The sequence below is a fragment of the Sorex fumeus genome, unplaced genomic scaffold, assembly GCF_029834395.1.
Source record: "Sorex fumeus unplaced genomic scaffold, SorFum_2.1 ptg000034l, whole genome shotgun sequence".
Lineage (NCBI taxonomy): Eukaryota > Metazoa > Chordata > Mammalia > Eulipotyphla > Soricidae > Sorex > Sorex fumeus.
The window spans coordinates 46,339,305-46,357,968 of record NW_026606091.1 but is presented as its reverse complement, the minus strand read 5'-3'; the positions used below and the strand labels follow the sequence as shown (position 1 = coordinate 46,357,968).

Sequence of the window (18,664 nt, the reverse complement as noted above, 5' to 3'; positions counted from 1 at the left end):
TCAGAACGCGCCTGGCCCGCTCTTATTTTCTCTTCAAACATACCATATAATTTTGTTTACTGACCCGGTTTCAATTCCTCCATCTCTCTCGGAGGGCCCGGCAAGCTACCGAGAGTATCCTGCCCGCACAGCAGGGCCTGGCAAGCTCCCCATGGCTATTCAGTATGCCAAAAACAGTAACAACAAGTCTCACAATGGAGATAGTATTGGTGCCCGCTCAAGCAAATCGATGAACAACGGGAGGACAGTGCTACAGTGCTACCTATTTTACAACTTCTTTATTAGACTTTCAGAATCGTAAGAACTTTATCCAGATGGTTCCACTGATTTTGATCTCTAGGCCCTAGAAATGGACTGGCACTTAGCAAGGGTACAGTCATTATTTGTTGAATATGTGAATGGGCTTGGCATGGATTACTAGGGACACAGGGGTAAAGGCTAAAGAACTCTGGAAGGATTGTTTGGGGGAAGTCACTCTACATGACCTTTAGGGGTAGAGCTGGAAGAGAAAGTCATGGGAAACACAAGGAACAGTTTGGCTCAAAGCTTCCTCTTCTTTTCCCTTTCGTAGCGGTTGTTGCAATGACTGGGTGTTGTTCACACTTGGCTGCAGTGCTCATACAACTGGTTGCAGTGTGGCCAGAAATCTGTTGCCACAGAGCAGTCAGGATCATGCATGTAAGCGGTGCCGGATATGGAATCTCTGCTGGAGTGTCTAACTCAGAAAACACATTGGGAATCCTGAGTCAGATGTGGGCAAAATATTGCCTGTGGGCTGTATCAGGCCCATGAAATCATGTGGTCTGATCCTGATACATGACAGGACAGATATGGAAGCTTCTCATCAGCTCCCCTCAATCAGACTGGCTGTATTGTCTGGCCCATGAATGATGTTATTAAAAATCTGCCTGGCCTTTGGCAGAAAAAAAACCCACTCCTTAAGCAAGTAAGTGAGAATTTTGTGCTTGGGTTTCAGTTTGGAGATCTGATTGGAGAGAAGTAAAGCCTGGAAGCAGAAAAGTTGTCTCAGGAGGCTGTGCCAGAATCCAGGGATAGTGAAGAAAAGGTGATCTGAATCCACGTTTCTCGCCTAAGAGCCTCGTACCCCATTGTGGGACCCCAGGATATTCCACAACTAGAATAGAGATAGGATATGGGGTCACAGGAAGAAAACAAGGTCAGGAGGGGGCCACAGTTAGAAAAAGGTTGAGAAACACTGTTCTAAATGGTGAAGGGGGAATGGAGAAGAGAGCACAGCAGATATGGTGCTTGCATTGCGTGTAGCTGACCTGGGTTCGAGCTCCAGTTCATGGCAAATTGCCTGCCTTGCAAATGTGAGGCTGCAAGAATAATCCAGAGTGCCATAAGTGCTGAACTTGGTCCCTGCAGTTCTGCTCACTGGGGCCCCTAATGCTATAGCAGCATTGTGATCCCTGGAGCACTGTGTGCATGAAGGAAAGATAACGTGGACAGCACAGTCAGGACTGTGACTTCAGGCGAACACTCATAGGAGAACCTCAGTCACCCTGCCTAGTGCTCTAACCAGAATCTTTGCGAGCACCACAACTAAAGTGTGTGGCAGGCCTACTCCTGCAAACACCGTTACTTGGTACAAGCACCACAACCAAGCAGATTATAAACCCCTAAGGTTACAACTATAGTCTCTGAACTCCACTCCCTTGGCACTGCATAGTCTTGAGTCCACCAGGTGTGACTGAGGGGTGGGGATTGGGGGTAAAGAAGAAAAAAAGAGGAAAAGGAACCAGAGAGACAGCTCAAATGGGCTCAAGGTTCAATTCCCTCAACACCACTCAGAGCAAACCCTGAGCAATAAGCTAGGAGTAAACCCTGAGCACTTCTGAGTGTGATCAAAAAGTTTTAAAAAATTTTAAAAAACAAGCGAATGAGCTGGAGCGAAAGTACAGCTGGTAGGGCATTTGTCTTGCATGTGACCAACCCGGGTTCGATCCCCAGCATCCCATGTGGTCCCCAGAGCAATGCCAGAAGTAATTCCCGAGTGCATAGCCAGTAGTAATTTCTGAGTGCCGAGTCAGGAGTAATTTCTGAGTCCAGAGCCAGGAGTAAGCACTGAGCATCACCTGATGTGACCCCACCAAAAAAAAAAAATGCAGAAAACAAAACCCAAAACCAGAATGATGCAGTGGCCTACAATGCATGCCTTATGAGCATAGATCACAAGTGTTAATTTTCTGTGTCCCCACATATGCTAAGCATGATCCTAAAAGCTGTGCTGCCTGTGTTTCCCAATGCAAGAGTGATTTCCTAAGTTCCAGCTCTACTAAAAGCCAGATATTTGCAAGCACCACAAATGGGCACCACCCTCTGTGAACACTGAGCTGACAAGATGTGGGAGTGTCCTGGCATGACTCCTGGCAGGCAACCAATGTACGTTTTAAATTATGCATATGCTCACTTTATGACCCAGCAATTCCTCTCCTGTACATTTACTCATGGGAAATGAGAACTAAAATGCACAAACTCACACACTCATACACACGGCTAGTGTGGGAATGTTCATGGACAATTCCTTAATAATTTCCCCAAATGGGAAGCTACTGAAATGTATACCAGATGGCCATACAAATAAGAGTCCTTCACACACTGAAATACTACTCAGCAATAGGAAGAAATGAAGTACCATCATATGCATCAATAAAACTGGGTCTCATTGCCAGGTACAAAACTGCGCATGCAGGGACCTTAGAAAAATAGTCTAGGGGCTGGAGCACAGCAAATAGGGCATTTGCCTTGTATGTAACGAACCCAGGTTTGATTCTGAGCATACCATATGGTTCCCCAAGCACCGCCAGGACTAGTTCCTGGTGTATAGCAGGATATGCCAGATGAGACCCTGCCCCCTAAATATATCTAAGAAAACAGCACTGGGGCAGGAGAGATACTAAAGAGGATAGAGTGCTTTTGTCTTGCACATGGCCAGCCTGGGCTACAATCTTTGGCACCACATATGGTCCCCAAAGCACAGAAGTGACCCTTGAGTGTAGAGTCAAGAATAATCTCTAATTTTTTTCAGTGTTCCCCCTGAAAAAAAATAAAGAGAACACTAAGAGATAAGTGGTTTCTAGGCATTAAAAATAGAAGGAAATGGCACTTTGAGGCAAGGGAATTGCTCTATAGCTTAATTCTACAGCTTGATTCTCGTGGTTATGTGACCATAATATTACACATACATCAAATTGCATACTGTACATTTTTACACAATAGAATTATATCTGGGTGGAAGGATCTGGGTGGATCTGGAGGATCTGGAGGATTATATACTACAAGATTGTGAGATTTAGGGCCAACAAGAGAAGTGAAGTACATGCTATAAGTGTGGAAGCCCCACGTTTGCTCCCCAGCATCACGCGGTCCACCAACTATGGCCAGGAGGGACGACCAAACACTGGAGATGGACGTTGCTTCCCACTCCTCCCAAATGATTGTAAATTCTACTATAAAGTATGCCTCAGTATAAGTGAAAGTATATCGTATATGGCTACTCATAAGAGTTATTTTGTCACTGTTCACGGTAAAAACTGGAAACACGTTCTTTGGGTGGGGAGGTGTCACACCCAGCAATACTCAGGGCCTTCTCAGGGCCTTCTCCTGGCTCTGCACTCAGAATTTGCTCCTGGTGGAGTAAATCATATGGGATGGAGGGTCATATAGGATGCTGTGGATTGAACCTGGGTCAGCAGTACGCAAGGCAAGTGCCCTACCCACTATACAATCTCTACAGCCTCCAAATTAGAAATGCCTTAAATGTCCAGCAAATGGTGAATGGATAAACAATGAACAATATAAAGGAATACTAGTCAGCAATGAAAGGGGTTATACTTTTAGCACATGCAACGATCCAGATATAATTCCAAAGTGAAAGAAATCAGACAAAAACGATGGGGCCAGAGCCATAGTACAGCGGGTAATGTGCTTGCCTTGCATATGGCTGAGACAGGTTCCATCCCTGGCATCCCATATGGTCGTCTGAACACAGCTGGGAGTCATTCCCAAGTGCAGAGTCAGGAATGACTCCTGAGCATCACCAGTGTGGTCACCAAAAATAAAAGAGTAAAACCAATCAAACAAAAACCAAAAACAAATACAATACATAACTCTGTTTTTGTAAAATTCTAGAAAATATAAACAGAGCTGAAGTGATGGTACATGGGTAAGGCACTTGTCTGACATGTAGTGGCCCTGGGTTATACCCCCGACACCCCTTCGGGTCCCCAAGACTGCTAAGAGTGATCCGTGAGCACAGAACCAGGACTAGGCGCTGAGCACAGCCAGATATGGTCGAAAAACAAAACACAACAAACAAAAAATGAAAATATAAACTTATCTTTAGTGATTAAAAAGCACATCAGTACTTGCCTAGGAGAGTAGAAATAGATATTACAAAAGGTCATGATGAAACTATTGGAGTTGGCAGATATGTTCGTTGCACTGATTATGTTAATCTTTTCATGGGAATAGGTATATGTCATAACTCATCAAATTTTACTCCATCAATTTGATACTTAGAGTACTCATCAAACTGTACTCTACATATATTCAGTTTTATTTCCTTATCAGTTAAACTGGGTAAAGATTAAAAATTGTAACTATATGGGTCAGAAAGTTAGTACAGCAGGTAAAGTGCTTGCATGTACCTGAGCATAGTTTACTCCTTGAGCACAGAGTCAGGAATAGGCCCTGAGCACAACCAGGTGTGGCCCCCAAACTAAACAAAACAAAATGAACGAATGTACTAGAATAACAGAGTGACAGGCAGAATAACAAGGTGGCCTAAAGAAATGGAAAGGCTTTATAACTGTACCTCATGGTGTTTCACTAATAAAAAAAGAAAAAAAAAAGAAATGGAAAGGCTTAAGCAATTGGGACGTTTATTGCTCATGACAAGCCTAACATGTCCTCATGGAGTAGCAGGTCACTGCAACGGAATACAGGTGAAAGGGAAGAAAGAAAACATGTTCAAGGACCTGGAAGGCCAAGGTCGGGATGGCTCATTAATGACTGTTGATCTCCAGCATGCTTCAGAATTTAGGAAATGCAGGAAGAGTTATATTAGAGAAACCATCATTTGGGGCAGCGATAGGAGTTAGGAGCACACAGATTCTACCACCTGCCCAGTGTGAAATGTGACATATGAGAGAGTTAACAATTTATACCGGATAGGGCTGCCCAGGGAAAGATCCTGAAAGGGAGAATGTAGAAGTGGGTTCTGTGCAGCTCTATAAAAGAATTTTATTCTCTGCAGAGGTCTTCGTAAATATTCAACAAGTTCTAGAGGGCTCCGTTGGAGAGTTTAGGAGTGAAGAGTAATGCATTGAAATATGTGGTTGGTATCAGAGAAATGCAAAGTTCTGTGGGGGGGGACAAGGAGAAATGTCTATGAAATGTATATTATATATAAAAACTAGGCATTTTCTAGCCTGGGATATATTCAAGCAGAGTTTCATTGAGAGTAATTACTTCCTCACCGCCCTCCACCCCCTCAGTTTGATTGCTCTGATAGTATTGTTTGCCTATCAATCTTCCCTGCCTCAAAGATACAGCCTCTTCCCATTTCCAAAGTTTTTCTGCTATGGTACAGTCCATTTCTCTAGATGAGGTTTGGCATTTAAAGGAATCTTTGAGTTTCTCAAGACACAAAAATTGAATTCATGTGATCCTTGTTGGTGCACATGTTGCCTGCCCTTGCTTTTCTCGTCCTGGCTGTTACCTGCCCCAGAAGCCTGTTTTCATCCTTGGAGCTGACTGGTTGCTCAATGCTGGATGCTGGTCATGGGCTGGACCCTAAGGCTCTTGGGTACAAAGGACAAGGGTATGCTGCAATGTAACCAGATGATTTTCTGAGTGTGTCAACCTTGCCTGGGCATAGTTGATATCCGCCATGGCTTAGAAATGTTCACCTTTGCTTTGATATCTGCTGGGTGTGTTCCTGTTTGCGTTACAACTTGGTTTTTGTCTTTACTGTCAATCTTTGTTCTTCCAGGTCACTTCTCTGATTATATGACATCTTCACTACTTTTTTTGTGAAGGGAATAGTTAATATCTGTTTAGATATCCCCAACATATTAAAAACTTTCCTTTTTCATTTTTTTATGAACTCCTACTTCTTCCTCTGTCTTGGTTAGTGACATTATCTATTTGTCACTTCTATAAACTAGAAACTACAGAACTGATCTCTCTGTCTTTAAATAACTTCTTGCCTTTGCACTAAATTTGAAATTCAACTTTCAATCGCTGTTACTTTTCATTTAAGATGTTGCATTAACTTCTAAAATAGTTGCCTTCCCATCATGTTTATTAACATTAATTCAACTTCCAGCATGATAGAGATGTCTAATATAATTGAACACTGACAATTAAGATTAAAAAAAATCAACCTCTGAATCCCCATGGATTACTGAATTCCTGCCGTTTCATGAAAGACAACATAAATGCTTCCCTGAGATTCAAACTATTTTGTGGCATTATATTCTAGGAAAAGCTAGTCCTTGGGTAGAGGAAACTGAAAAACGTAGTTTAAAATTCAATCCTTGGAGCAGGAGAGACAGTACAGAGGGTAGGGCACTTGCCTTGCATACAGCTGAGTAGAGTTTGGTCCCTGGCACCCCTTTGGTCTCCTGAGTACTTCAGGAGTGACTCGGAGAACAGAGGCAGAGTAAACTCTAAGCACTACCACGTGTTATTCCTCTGCACCCCCCCCCAAAAAAAAAACATTACGATCCCAACCATTCTGATTGTTCCAGTGGAGAGTAGAGACATTTTCAGACATACAAGTCCTCCATATTCACCACCAAGTTTCCCTTTTAGAGGAATTTTGAGAACAGAGGCCAGCAAATTGTCCGGAGTCCAAATTTAGCTCTCTGTTTTTGTACATAAGGTTTTATTGGAATATAGCCATGCCCCCATGCAGAGAGATGTTTACTTTCTACCTCTTTTCAGAAAGGAAAAGTACGTAGAGAGAGAATGGGGAGATCATGATGGAAACAGGCAAACTTGAAGAAAGCTATGAGAAATTAGAAGAAAAATGAGTTATGAATGACAAAAGGATGAAGTTACAAGAAATATTTTGTGTTGACAGATGTCAGTGAGGCTATGATGTCTTGGAAAAGCCATAAATATCATATGAGGGGGTGGGTGGGGAAATAGGTGAAGTTGGTCAAGCTTCAAAATAATATCTGGGACCAGGAATTTGACTCAAGTATGTGAGGTGGCATCTCATTGTGGTCTTAACTTGTTTCTCCCTAACGGTCAGTAATAATTAGCAGGTTTTCAAATGCCTGTAGTCTGTTTGTTTGTCCGGTTTGAAGTGTCTATTCAAATTTTCTGACCATTTTTGTTTGTATTTGTATTGTTGTTAAGCATCACTTCACTTGTATCACTTGTCATTCCATTGATTGTCGATTTGCTTGAGCAGGTGCCAGTAACATCTCCATTTGTCCCTGTCGTGTGCCACTGTAGCCCAATGGCATCTGCTCCCTCCAGGAACACTAAGGGCCTCAAACCATTTGTTTGGGTTTTGATGAAGAAGTCTGATCATCTCGTAGGTGGGTGGCCACGCATCCTTTTGACATCCCGTGGAATCTGGTCTGGAACAGCTCTAGTCCAGCTGTCATCTCTAAATCACATTACATGCACGACTCATCTGATTTTCGATTACTTGGCAAGCAAGACAGCATCCCTGATTCTTGATTGTCGATGAAGGTCAGAACTCCGAATCACTTCTCTCACTTGAGTGAAGCATGATAATCCAAGCATAGCTCTTTCGATTCCTCTTTGGGAGACCCAAATAGCGTTCTTGTTCTGTTTTTGTAGGGTCCAGGTCTCTGAGGCGTATGTTAGCGCAGGAAGAACAGTAGAGTTGAAAAGATGTGCCTAGAGCTGGAGGCTCTTCGTCCTCTTAACAACTTCTTTGACGCTCTTGAAGGCGCTCCACACTGCTCTCTTCCTCCTGCGCATCTAGCACCAAGTCATTCCTCATGTTGAGTTCTCGACCCAGGTACACATAGCTGCTGTATTCGGAGATGTTTGTTCCATTGAGAGCAAATGTAACATCAGTGACTAGTTTATTTTTCATGAACATTGTCTTGGTGAGATTCAGCTGCAGTCGGATCTTTCCACACTCACAGTCAAAGTCGGCCAGCATTTGTGCTGCTTGGCTAATGTTTGATGTTATTAGAACGATGTCATCGGTGAAGTGGAGGTGGTGTAGTTGCCAACTGTTTATCTTCACTCCCATTCCTCCCTTCCCATTCTAGTCATCGCATGACACTCTTGAGGATGGCACTGAAGAGTTTCGGTGAAATGGTTCACCCTACTGAACCCCTCTCTTGACGTTGATGATCACTTCCTTGTAGAATGGTGAGATCCTGGTGGTGAATCCGTAATACAGCTCGTGGAGAATCTTGATGTACTAAGTTTGAACACCCTGTTTGGCTAGGGCTTTAATGACCACTTCAGTCTCAATAGAGTCAAAGGCCTTCTTTAAATTGATAAATGTTAGACAGAATGGCATTTTGAACTCCTGAGAAACCTCAATAAGCTTGGTCACCATGTGAATATGGTCAATTGTGCTGAATCCTTTTTGGAACCCGGCTTGCTTGCATGGTTGTCCTTCATCTAGTGTTCTGCCTATTCTATTCAGGATGACTTGAGTGAATAACTTGTAGACGATAGACAACAGGCAGATCGGGTGATAGTTGCCAATGTCGTGGATGTCTCCCTTCTTGAACAGTAGAACGGTTCTGCTGATTTTCCGTTGGGACAAAACCTTGCATTCAGACAGGCAGCGTGTGAAGAGCCGAGCCAGTGTATTGACGAGTACTGATGGCAGGTTCTTCAGATGTTCGGGTCTGACCTTGTGTGGGCTGGGTGCTATTCACTTCTTTACCGACAAAATGGCGTGTCGGATTTCGGAAGGGGAAACATTGGGAGTCACATATTCATTCTGTAGTATGTGGGCAGGTGGACGTGGCTATAGAAGAGATCCGAGTAAAAGTCGTGGATAATCTCCATTGCCCTTCTGGAAGATGTGATAGATCCATCAGGACGTTGGAGGGCCATATTGGTCTTGTAGCTGGCGAAGGACAGGCGAGCATTTCTAATACTTTTCCTGGCTTCTGATGCAACGGCCAACACTGCTGTTCTTCTCTCTTTGAGGTCTTCTTTATCGTTTCTCTGCACAGCTTTGCGAGCTCGGATGTTAGCATAATTCTTTGTTAAGCATAATTCAAATTCTTTATATTCCTTGGATATTAAACCCCTTATCAGATCTGTGATGTGCCATTAAACAGACCGAAGCCTCCCCCAACCCCACATACACAAATATGGTGCCTTTTAAAAAAATCAGATCAAGGTAAAGTAGGAAAAAGAAGGATAGATAGTATCATTTTAAGGGGGATGTTGTATTTGTTATTTACAGGATTGTAACATTGTAACTTTCCCATCCCCTTTCTCTTATTACTAGTCCTCAGTCTCCAGAAGAAGGGTAGACTGTTGATTCTAACTAAGCATAAATCAACTCTTCCATTTTAGGATTATAATCTTGACAGTAAAAAAAAAATTGAACTTTGTTTTGTGTTTGGGTTAGCTGTATCAAAAGTAACAAAAATCCTTCAGCTTTTAGAGGGTCATTCAAAATAACCTTGGTCTTGGAACCTGGAAGGTTCAGCTCCATGGCCTCTGACCAGGGTCTATCAATGGAGAGACAAAGTAACAGGTCAGAAAAGAACTTTATTACCAAGCAGATGACAGGATGAAAGAAGGTAGACTTACATATTCAAGTGAACCTTCTTGCCTACATAGTCACAAGAAGCATTTCTATAGGAAAAGAACAGAGAAGTCTACTTTTCGACAGGACAGGTGGAAGACTGGTGTGTGGCAGCTGGTCAGTAAAATCTTTTATGGGTTGGTTCTCTGAGGCATAATCCAATATATTTGTAAATCTAAATAAAGATTTCTGACTGGTTTCAGCTGTTATCTTCCTTGTATAGGCTTTGGTGGAAGGATAAGAGTGGGGAAATATCTTGCACACTCTCAACAGTTCCAATCCGGAGGAATCTGCAGTGTAGAATTTTGAATTCAGCTCTTAATTCTTTGAGGTTGTGTGTGTGAGTGTGTGTGTGTGCGCGTGTGTGTAACAAAAGAACCCACACAGTGTATGCAGTGTATCTAAAGTTGCTAAACTTCATTTGCAGCATGAACAAGATAACTCAATTACTTCACACAGTAGCCTCTTATTCCTTGTTAAGCATCTACGAAGATTAAGTCATGATAAAGGAGGTAAAGGTAAGGTAAAGGCCCTCCCGTTGATCGTCGATTTGCTCGAGCGATTTGCTCGAGCGGGCCCAGTAACGTCTCCATTGGAGACTTTGTTGTTACTGTGTCTGGCATATCGAATACTCTCGGTAGCTTGCCGGGCTCTCCGAGAGGGGCGGAGGAATCGAACTCGGGTCGGCCATGTTGGCCGCTTGTAAGGCGAACGTATTCTGGAAATTAAAGGCCCTCCCGTTGATCGTCGATTTGCTCGAGCGGGCCCAGTAACGTCTCCATTGGAGACTTTGTTGTTACTGTGTCTGGCATATCGAATACTCTCGGTAGCTTGCCGGGCTCTCCGAGAGGGGCGGAGGAATCGAACTCGGGTCGGCCATGTTGGCCGCTTGTAAGGCGAACGCCCTACCCGCTGTGCTATCGCTCCAGCCCAGAAGGAGAGGAAAATGTATTCCCCACATCATTCTTTTTTGAGGGGGGCACACCTGACTCTGCGCTCAGGAATTATTTCTGGCTACTACTGTTGGGGCTCAGATGACCGTATGAGATGCTGAGGGATGAAACCAGTACAGTGTGCAACCCACTGTACTACTTGTCCAGCTACTCTCCACATCATCCCTTTCATTGCTGAGAAATGTGAGCCAACAGAGTATCTTGCATTCCCAAAGAATTGTCAACATGATGATCCACCTGCCATCTACTGTTCTTTTAACTCCATTCTTGAAAAAAATATGAACTGAGGTTGAATCAGTCCGGGGTTTTAATTCTTATTTCACAATAAACAGAAATGAATGATTGTTGCTAGATCGTCTGGCTACAGTTCTCTAGGGGATGATCTTCAAGTTCCTCTTGCAGAGCTCCTCTACTTTATGAAGTCTACATATTTCATTTTTGTGCATTACACCAGTACCAGTTACAAATATTTTTGTGTTTTTATGTATTGATTTCTATGCTAGGAACCAGAGACATCCCAACTGATACTGTTCAGCGATGACCTGCAAGTATCGAATCAAAGTGAGGGAAAAGATAAAGTTACAGTCTACACACACTCTGGTTTAGTCAACTGGATGTTGGTTCCATATACTCTGAGAGATGCAGGAAGTAGTTTTGAGAAAGAAACTAAGTTCAGTTGGGGAGACATGGACTGGAACACATTCTTTGCAGGATGCTGGGGTTCGATCCCTAGCACCAAATGGTTCCGCAGGCCCCACCAGCTGTGATCTCCTAACAACCGACAACAAAGTCTACCAATACATTAACAAGGAAGACTGATAATGGAAGAAGACATTCACCACCGATATGAACCCGAATTTAATTTGGGCTTGCACAGTTGTGTACTGAGACAAAGTCTTGGGGGATATGCAGTCTGTTGAATCTGCGAACCGAAGTTTTCTCTGAGAAGTGTGGGGGAAGATCTTCAAGAATTTTATGATACTTGAAATTAATTTTATGATACTTGGAATTTGAATTTTTTTCCTTTTAAAAAAGTTATTAAAGAAAAACGACTTAGTAACTGTCATACCTGAAATCTTTCAACATATCTAAACCCTCGCATTAAAAAAATCTTTTTTTTTTTGGCTTTTTTTTGGGTCTCCCCCAGTGATGCACAGGGGTTACTCCTGGCTCTGCACTCAGGAGTTACTACTGGCAGTGCTCAGGGGACCATATGGGATGCTGGGAATCTAACCCGGGTCAGCCACGTGCAAGGCAAATGCCCTACCCGCTGTGCTATCGCTCCAGCCCCCCCCCCCCAAAATCTTTTATCTTTGAAAAAAATCTCTTCCTATGGTGAGAATCGAAAATAAAGGTTTTCGATGGTCCCTATTCATCACAATCTGTTTTACTCCTGCAAGCTTAAAAAAATTTTTAGTTTCACAAATCATTTGCAAAGTTATGTATGTACTGGGGTTTCTGGTCAAATTCGAAAAAAAAAAAACAAAATCCCACTATCACTTGTGTAAGAGTTCTAACATTTTAAGCCTTTTTGGAGTTTTCTTGTAGAGCACCTAATCTTCAGTACTTGACAGTGCTTATTTTATTTTGTCTCCATCCTCCCTCCGTATATTTGAAACTGTCACACAAAGCATCCGGCGGCATTTCGACAATAAAAGCAATTAAAAGGAAAAAAAAAAGGAAAATGTAAATATGTAAGCACCTTGCACTTGCCTACTTGACTCAGTTTCCAAGACTTAATTAATCAGGGTTTTACAGCCTCCCACTGCTGGAAATACATGCAACCTCCAATCCTGATTTCTTCCTCCTCAAAACTGCAACAACGACACCGTCACGAAAAAAAAAAAAAAGCCCAGCAACGATGCCAAGCCCTTGATTCGAGTCCCCTTTCCGAGTGATTGTCGCGTCCGTGACCTCGCGAGCAAACTGAAGGCGGCAGCGACTTCAAAATCGGGCGTCCTGGAAACCCATCGCTCGGGTTGGCCCCCAAGGACGGAGAGATCGAATCGATCGCTTCCACCGTGTGAAAAAAAAAAAATCTCATTTTAAAGAGCACCCTCTCGCATCGAGTGCACCGTGAACTTTGAGAAAAAGAAAAAAAAAATCTTGCTTAACTTTTCCCCCTCCCCCGGAGCCCCGTGACTTTCCTCTGCACTCGGGCGTCCCAGCTCCCGGGGGAGGCCCGCTCGGGGCACGCTGCGGGGCAGGGGGGCGCGCGGGCCAGCGGGGTCCCCCTGCGCGGTGCGCGGCGGCGCCGGGGCTGGCCCGGGGGAACTGAGTCAGCGTCGCGCGGCCGGGAGAAGTTGGCGGGCGGGCGGGCGGCGCGGGGCGGGGCTTCCTCCGCCGACTCCGCAGCCCGCCGCGCTCCCCGGCCGGGTCCACGTCTCGTCCTCCGGGCCGGGAGCCGCCGGCCCTGCCCAGCGCGCCCCGCGCCAGGACCGGCTCCCGGGGCTCGCTCCCGCGCCCCTCGCGGCGGTGGGCGGTGGGCGGCGGCGGCGAAGGCGCCCCGCCCCCCCCCGCGCCCGCGCCCGCACCCGCCCGCCTCCGCCTCCCGGGCCGGCGGCATGGACACCGGCTCGGACGCAGGTCAGCGGCCCGCGCGGCGCGTCCCCGCCGGAGCCCGGGGGGCGGGGGGTGGCGGCGCGGGCGGCTGCTCGGCGGGGCGGGCCGGGCCGGGTGTCGCCGCGCGCGCGGGGCGGCGGCAGGTGGGCAGGACGCGGCGCGGCGGGGCGCGGGGGCGCGGGGGCGGGCCCGCGGGGGCGGCGGGCAACGGCGGGGTGGGGGGGGCGAGCCGCGGGGCGGACGGCGCGGCCCGGTCCGAATATAAACGCGGCGCCAGCTCGGGCCACACGCGCCGCGCAGAGCCGAGGGGGACGCGGGGGACGCGGGCGGGCGGGCGGGGCCGAGCGCGAGCAGGGCGGCTGGCCGGGCCCCCCGCGAGACCCGCGAGCCCCCCGCGCCGCCGCCGCCGCCGGGCCGGGCCCTCCCCCTCCCGCCCCTCCCTCCCCCTCCCTCGCTCGCTCGCTCCCTCCCTCGCCCCCTCCCCGGCGCAACATGGCCGCGGCCGCCGCCGCCGCCGCCGCCTCCCAGGACGAGCTGAGTAAGTGCCGCGGCGGGCCCGAGGGCGCCCGGGCCGTGTGCGCGTGTCTGTGCGCGCGCGTGTGTGTCTGTGTGTGTGTGTGTGTGTGTGTGTGGGGTGGGGGGCTGGGGCGCCCGGGCCTGGGCGGGCGGGCGGGGCGCGGGGACGCCACCGCCACCACCGCCGCCACCGCCGCCGCCGCCACCGCCGCCGGCGTCTCGTTAGGCCTCAGGTTTGCACCGTCACGTTGCGAAAGAGAAACCGGAGCCGCGGGCGGAGCCAGCGCCGGGCCCGGGAGTGGGGGCGGGGAGCCGCGGGGAGCGGGGGCGGGGGCGGGAGGGGGCGCGGGCGGGCGGGGGGGGGCGGCGGCAGGAGCGGGGAGCGCGGCGCTCCCCTCCCCCTCCCCTCCGGTGCGCCCCCGCCCCCACCCTCGCCCCCGCCCCCGCCCGCGGACTGGCTGGCCTGGTCGCTCCGGGCCCGGACTGTTGGGCGAGTTCAGGGAACGGATCTTCCCGGGAGGAGGAGGAGGAGGAGGAGGAGGAGGGGCCTGTCCGCGACCCCCGCCCCGAGACGGCGCTGGAAAGGTCACGGATAGGCCGTGACCCTCCCGGGAAGCGGAGGGGGTGGGGGGAGGAGAAGCAAGCGAGGGCGGGGGCACTGGAAGGGTCGCGTCCTCCCCCGGAGGGAGAGCCTTCAGCCCACCCTCCACCCCGTGCGCCCTCGACCCCGGCCCCCCGCGAGCGATGCAGTTTCCCAGGGCGCCGGCGACCTCCGCGCCGGGAGACCCGCGGTCCCCGTGCATTTCTGGCCGCCCGGGCTGGCCGCCCTCGGTGCCTTCTGGGAAATGTAGTCCCGGGGACGGACGCCGCAGGCCCCGGGGGCGGGGGTGGGGGTGGGTGGGAGGGTGGAGGGTCCTAGAAAAAAATTCGGTGGTCCGCGGACACGCCGCTAAGATCATTTATCCTTTTGCATTTGGGGGGGAGTGCTTCGATGAGATAGTTGAGGCTGCGGTCTAGTCCCTCCCCCCTCCAATCCCCCCCACTCCGTTGAGGCCCTTCGGTGAATAAATAAAATAAAAACGAACAAGCCAACCGACAAACCGAGGAAGGGGCGTGAGTTTTAAACGCAGTGAGGCACGGATGAGGATGTTGCAAGGGCTGGCCCTCTGAAGTTTATGTTGTCTCTGCCCCTTCTGATTTCCCATACGAGAGTAATTATAAACCCAATAATTCCTGTTTCTTTGCTGCTCGGCAGTTTAAAGCCACTTTTATGTGCATGATCTCACTTTTGCCCCTCCTGACAGCGATGGGAGCCGGGTAGGTAGGTAGGGATTATCCTGGTGTTAAAGAGGAGACAGTACAGCTTGTCAAGTGCTTGCCTTGCCCAGGGCCGGCCAGGCTCCATCCCTGGAACTGCATAGGGGGTCCTTTGAGCACTGTCAAGAATGATCGCAGAGGGCAGAGCCAGGTTACAGTAAGCCTTGAGCATCGCTGGCTGTGGCCCTAAAACTGATAATCAAAAAAAAAACCAGACAAACAAAAAAAAAGAAAAAGTGAAAGACTGGGCCAGAGTTGATTGCTTGTCTCTCATTTCCAGGCTGGAGTACCATCAGACCCTTCTGTGATCAGTTCCCAGATTTTTGGTTTGCTTATTGGTTATTGTGGTCAAGTGCACACAATGTAAAATTTACCATCATAGACTTTTTATTTTGGTTTCGGCCACACTGGTAGTGCTCAGGGATCCTCCTGGCAGGGCCCAGAGGGTGTGTGTGTGGTGAGGGTTGTTGGACTGGGGGGGTTAATGCAAGGCAACTGTGCTACCTACTGTACTATCTCTTCAGCCCCATCACAACCGTTTTTAAGTGAACAGTACACTAGGACCAAGTATATTCATATTGTTGTATAATCACTGCCTTTCATCTCCAGGAAGCTTTTTACCTTGCAGAATCAAAACCTGGTACCTGTTAACCCCTAACAGTCTATTGCCTTCTCTGTCCAGTCCCTGACAGCTGCCAATCTACTTTATCTTTCTCTGTTTTTCGGTATCTCATGTAAGTGACATCATACAGTATTTGTGTCTTTTTGTGACTCTGCCACATTATTCCTTTTTGTTAGAAATTCATAAGACCCCCTATGTGGAAAAAAAATCTCTATATGAAGATTTATAAAAAATTAAGACTCCAGACCCAGAGAGAGAGAGAGCTCAAGTGTCTGGAGTGCTCCCACACTTTTGATCCACATCACTCTTGTCCAGGACAAAGTGTGTACTACAGTGGTACACCACAGTGGTACTGGTAGCCAGGTATGTAACAGGCTATACTACTTCTGTATCTGGGCTTGTAAGGATATCAGGATATTCATATGACCACAAACCCACTAAACATTCCCATGGCTAAGTGACTCACGGCCATATTTCTTTCCTTTTGAATACTGACTAGTATTCCTTTGTATGTCCCACTTTTTCTTATCCATATTTCTGTTGGTAGAAACGTAGGTTGCTTTTAGCTGTTATTTCTACTGCTACACTGGATGTGGATGTCCATAAGTCTTTTTGGGATCATAATGCTGATTCTGCTTTTACTTTTTTAAAATTTAATTATATTCTTGTAAAATTGTGTACAGTGATTGATTGCATTCTGTATTCCAACACCAATCCCACCTGCTTTTGCTTTTTAAGGGAATTCTCACACTTGTTTTCTACAGTAACTGTATCACGTTGTGTTCCTACCAACAGTGCACAATTTTCCGATTTTTCTTCATTCTTGTCAATACTCTTTTTTCTCTTTTTCAGTACCCATCCTAATCAGTGTGAGGTAGTCTTACTTTTTAGTTGTTACACTGAAAATCATTTGAGTTTGTAATTATACCATTAAATGTGATAAAATTTGAGTTGTCAGTAGGAAGGGGGAATAAGACTAGCGGAACTGGTTATCTTTCTAACTTAGCTGTTTATGTGTCTGTACAGTTTGCTCTTGTACTTCAGGTCCCTGTTAAGATGTTACTAGTATTAATGGTTAAGGAATTTAACTAACTTTAGCGGGAATACCCCCTGTTGAAGCAAATAATGCCAATCCTTCCTCTTCTATGGTTTTGTTTGGTTAAATCATCAATCACAGTATCTGTTGATTCGGTTTCTGTGTTCCCTACCCCTCCTCCCCCCACTCCAGGATAAATTAAAGTTCGTTGGTCCTGTGGAATATTTATTGAAATCACACTTATTAACTGTCTAAGGTTTTTTTTTTTTTTTTAAAATAATGACATTTAAACTTCAGCATAATAAAACTGATGACTGGTAAAATGGTGCGTTTCAAAATTTCACCATAATGATGAATTGGGCTGGAGAAATAGTACAGGGTTTAATGTGCTTGCCTTGCATGTGACAGCCCTGTTGGGTCTCCCACCACATATGGTAATCCCCCTCTCCCCTCCTAGCCCTATGGGTAGAGATCCCTGAACACAGGCAGGTATGGCTTCCCCCAGTCTCAGCTCCCCCCCCCAGAAGAGCTAAGTATATCTGAATTAAATATTTGCTGGTTATAATTCTAACCTAGGAGATTGTAAAACAAACTGTTAGATCCAGCATTGTTTTCTGTTCTAATATTTCGTTGTAAAGTCTTAAAATATACTGAAAACTTGAAAGTAAGAATTGATGTATATTCACTGGTTTAATTCTATATTTGTTGTTTTATTAAATGTACAACTGTACATTACTCCATCTGTAGAGTTTATAGTTAAATATTATTTAGAAAGATTGGTAAAATTCAAACCAAACATATTATACTAAAAATGGTTAAGTATATATAATTTACAGGATAATGTACTTGTGTTTTAGGCAAGGAAAACATATAAATTGAAAACCTCAGTATGTTTTACCCTTAAATATTTCTTCACCAGTATTTTAAGTGCTGGTCAAGATTTTTGTTCACCAAGATGTTGTGATTTTGTTAAAATAATTCTAAGATGTCTATGTATTTTTTTTATTCACTACTTTTAAAAGTGGAAACAGCCTTTTTTTTTTTCCCCCGCTTTTTTTGGGTCATGCCCATCGCCAGTAGCCAGGGATTACTTCTGGCTCTGCACTCAGGAATCACTCCTGGCAGTTCTTGGGGGACCATATGGGATGCTGGGAATCGAACCCAGATCAGCCGCAGGCAAGGCAAATGCACTACCCGCTGTACTATCCCTCTAGCCTCAAAGTGGAAACAGTCTTTTTAGGTTCCTAAGCTGCTTCAGTAAGTGATAGAATTAGAATTGAATCTCAGATGTGTCAGATCCCGGTGTGTTCATGACTGGCTTTAGACCATATCACCTCTGTGTGCCATCAAGCATTCATGAGATGAGGAAACAGGAAGTTAGGGGCATTGCTAAATTCTCAGAGGTTACTTTAACCCAATTATTGTACTGTTATTTGGTATTGCTCTGGGTACAAGAGAAATGCCAAAGCCAGCCAGTGAAACAATACTACTGAAAAGAAAGAAAAAGTTCTAAGAGCCAAAATGTACACTATGTGATATAGATAATGCTATTGTAATGTCCCTGGTTCGAGATGTATCTATCTATTTATCGGTTTTTGGGCCATACCCAGTGATGCTTGGGCATTACTCCTGGCTCTGTAACCAGGAGTGCAGGTCTCTGGGTGGTGCTTGGAGAACCATATGGGGTACCAGGGATTAAACCTGGGTCAGCCGCGTGCAAGGCAAGTGCCTTACCCTCATTGCTCTCTCCTGCCCATCAAGCGTATTATTTTAGATTTCAGAGGAACATTTTTATCTTTGTTTTTAAGCGACACGCATCATGAATTTAAATTAAATCTATATTTATTTCTAGTTGT

At 46.4% G+C, this 18,664-nt stretch overlaps 2 protein-coding genes across 3 annotated transcripts in view; one reads left to right on the top strand and one right to left on the bottom strand.

The window, feature by feature from the left end:
• GNG10 (G protein subunit gamma 10) overlaps positions 1 to 13,994 on the bottom strand; it is a 130,736-nt gene extending 116,742 nt beyond the window's left edge. The window contains exon 1 of the mRNA XM_056117297.1: positions 13,988 to 13,994. The gene's annotated coding sequence lies outside the window, so the exon portion shown is untranslated. The remainder of the gene's footprint in view (positions 1 to 13,987) is intronic.
• ECPAS (Ecm29 proteasome adaptor and scaffold) overlaps positions 13,779 to 18,664 on the top strand; it is a 135,369-nt gene continuing 130,483 nt past the window's right edge. The window contains exon 1 of one of the 2 annotated variants that reach the window (XM_056117289.1): positions 13,779 to 13,855. In XM_056117289.1, the coding sequence (XP_055973264.1) occupies positions 13,810 to 13,855 (46 nt within the window). In that variant the 5' untranslated portion in view covers positions 13,779 to 13,809. The remainder of the gene's footprint in view (positions 13,856 to 18,664) is intronic. The other variant, XM_056117290.1, reaches the window with a different exon arrangement.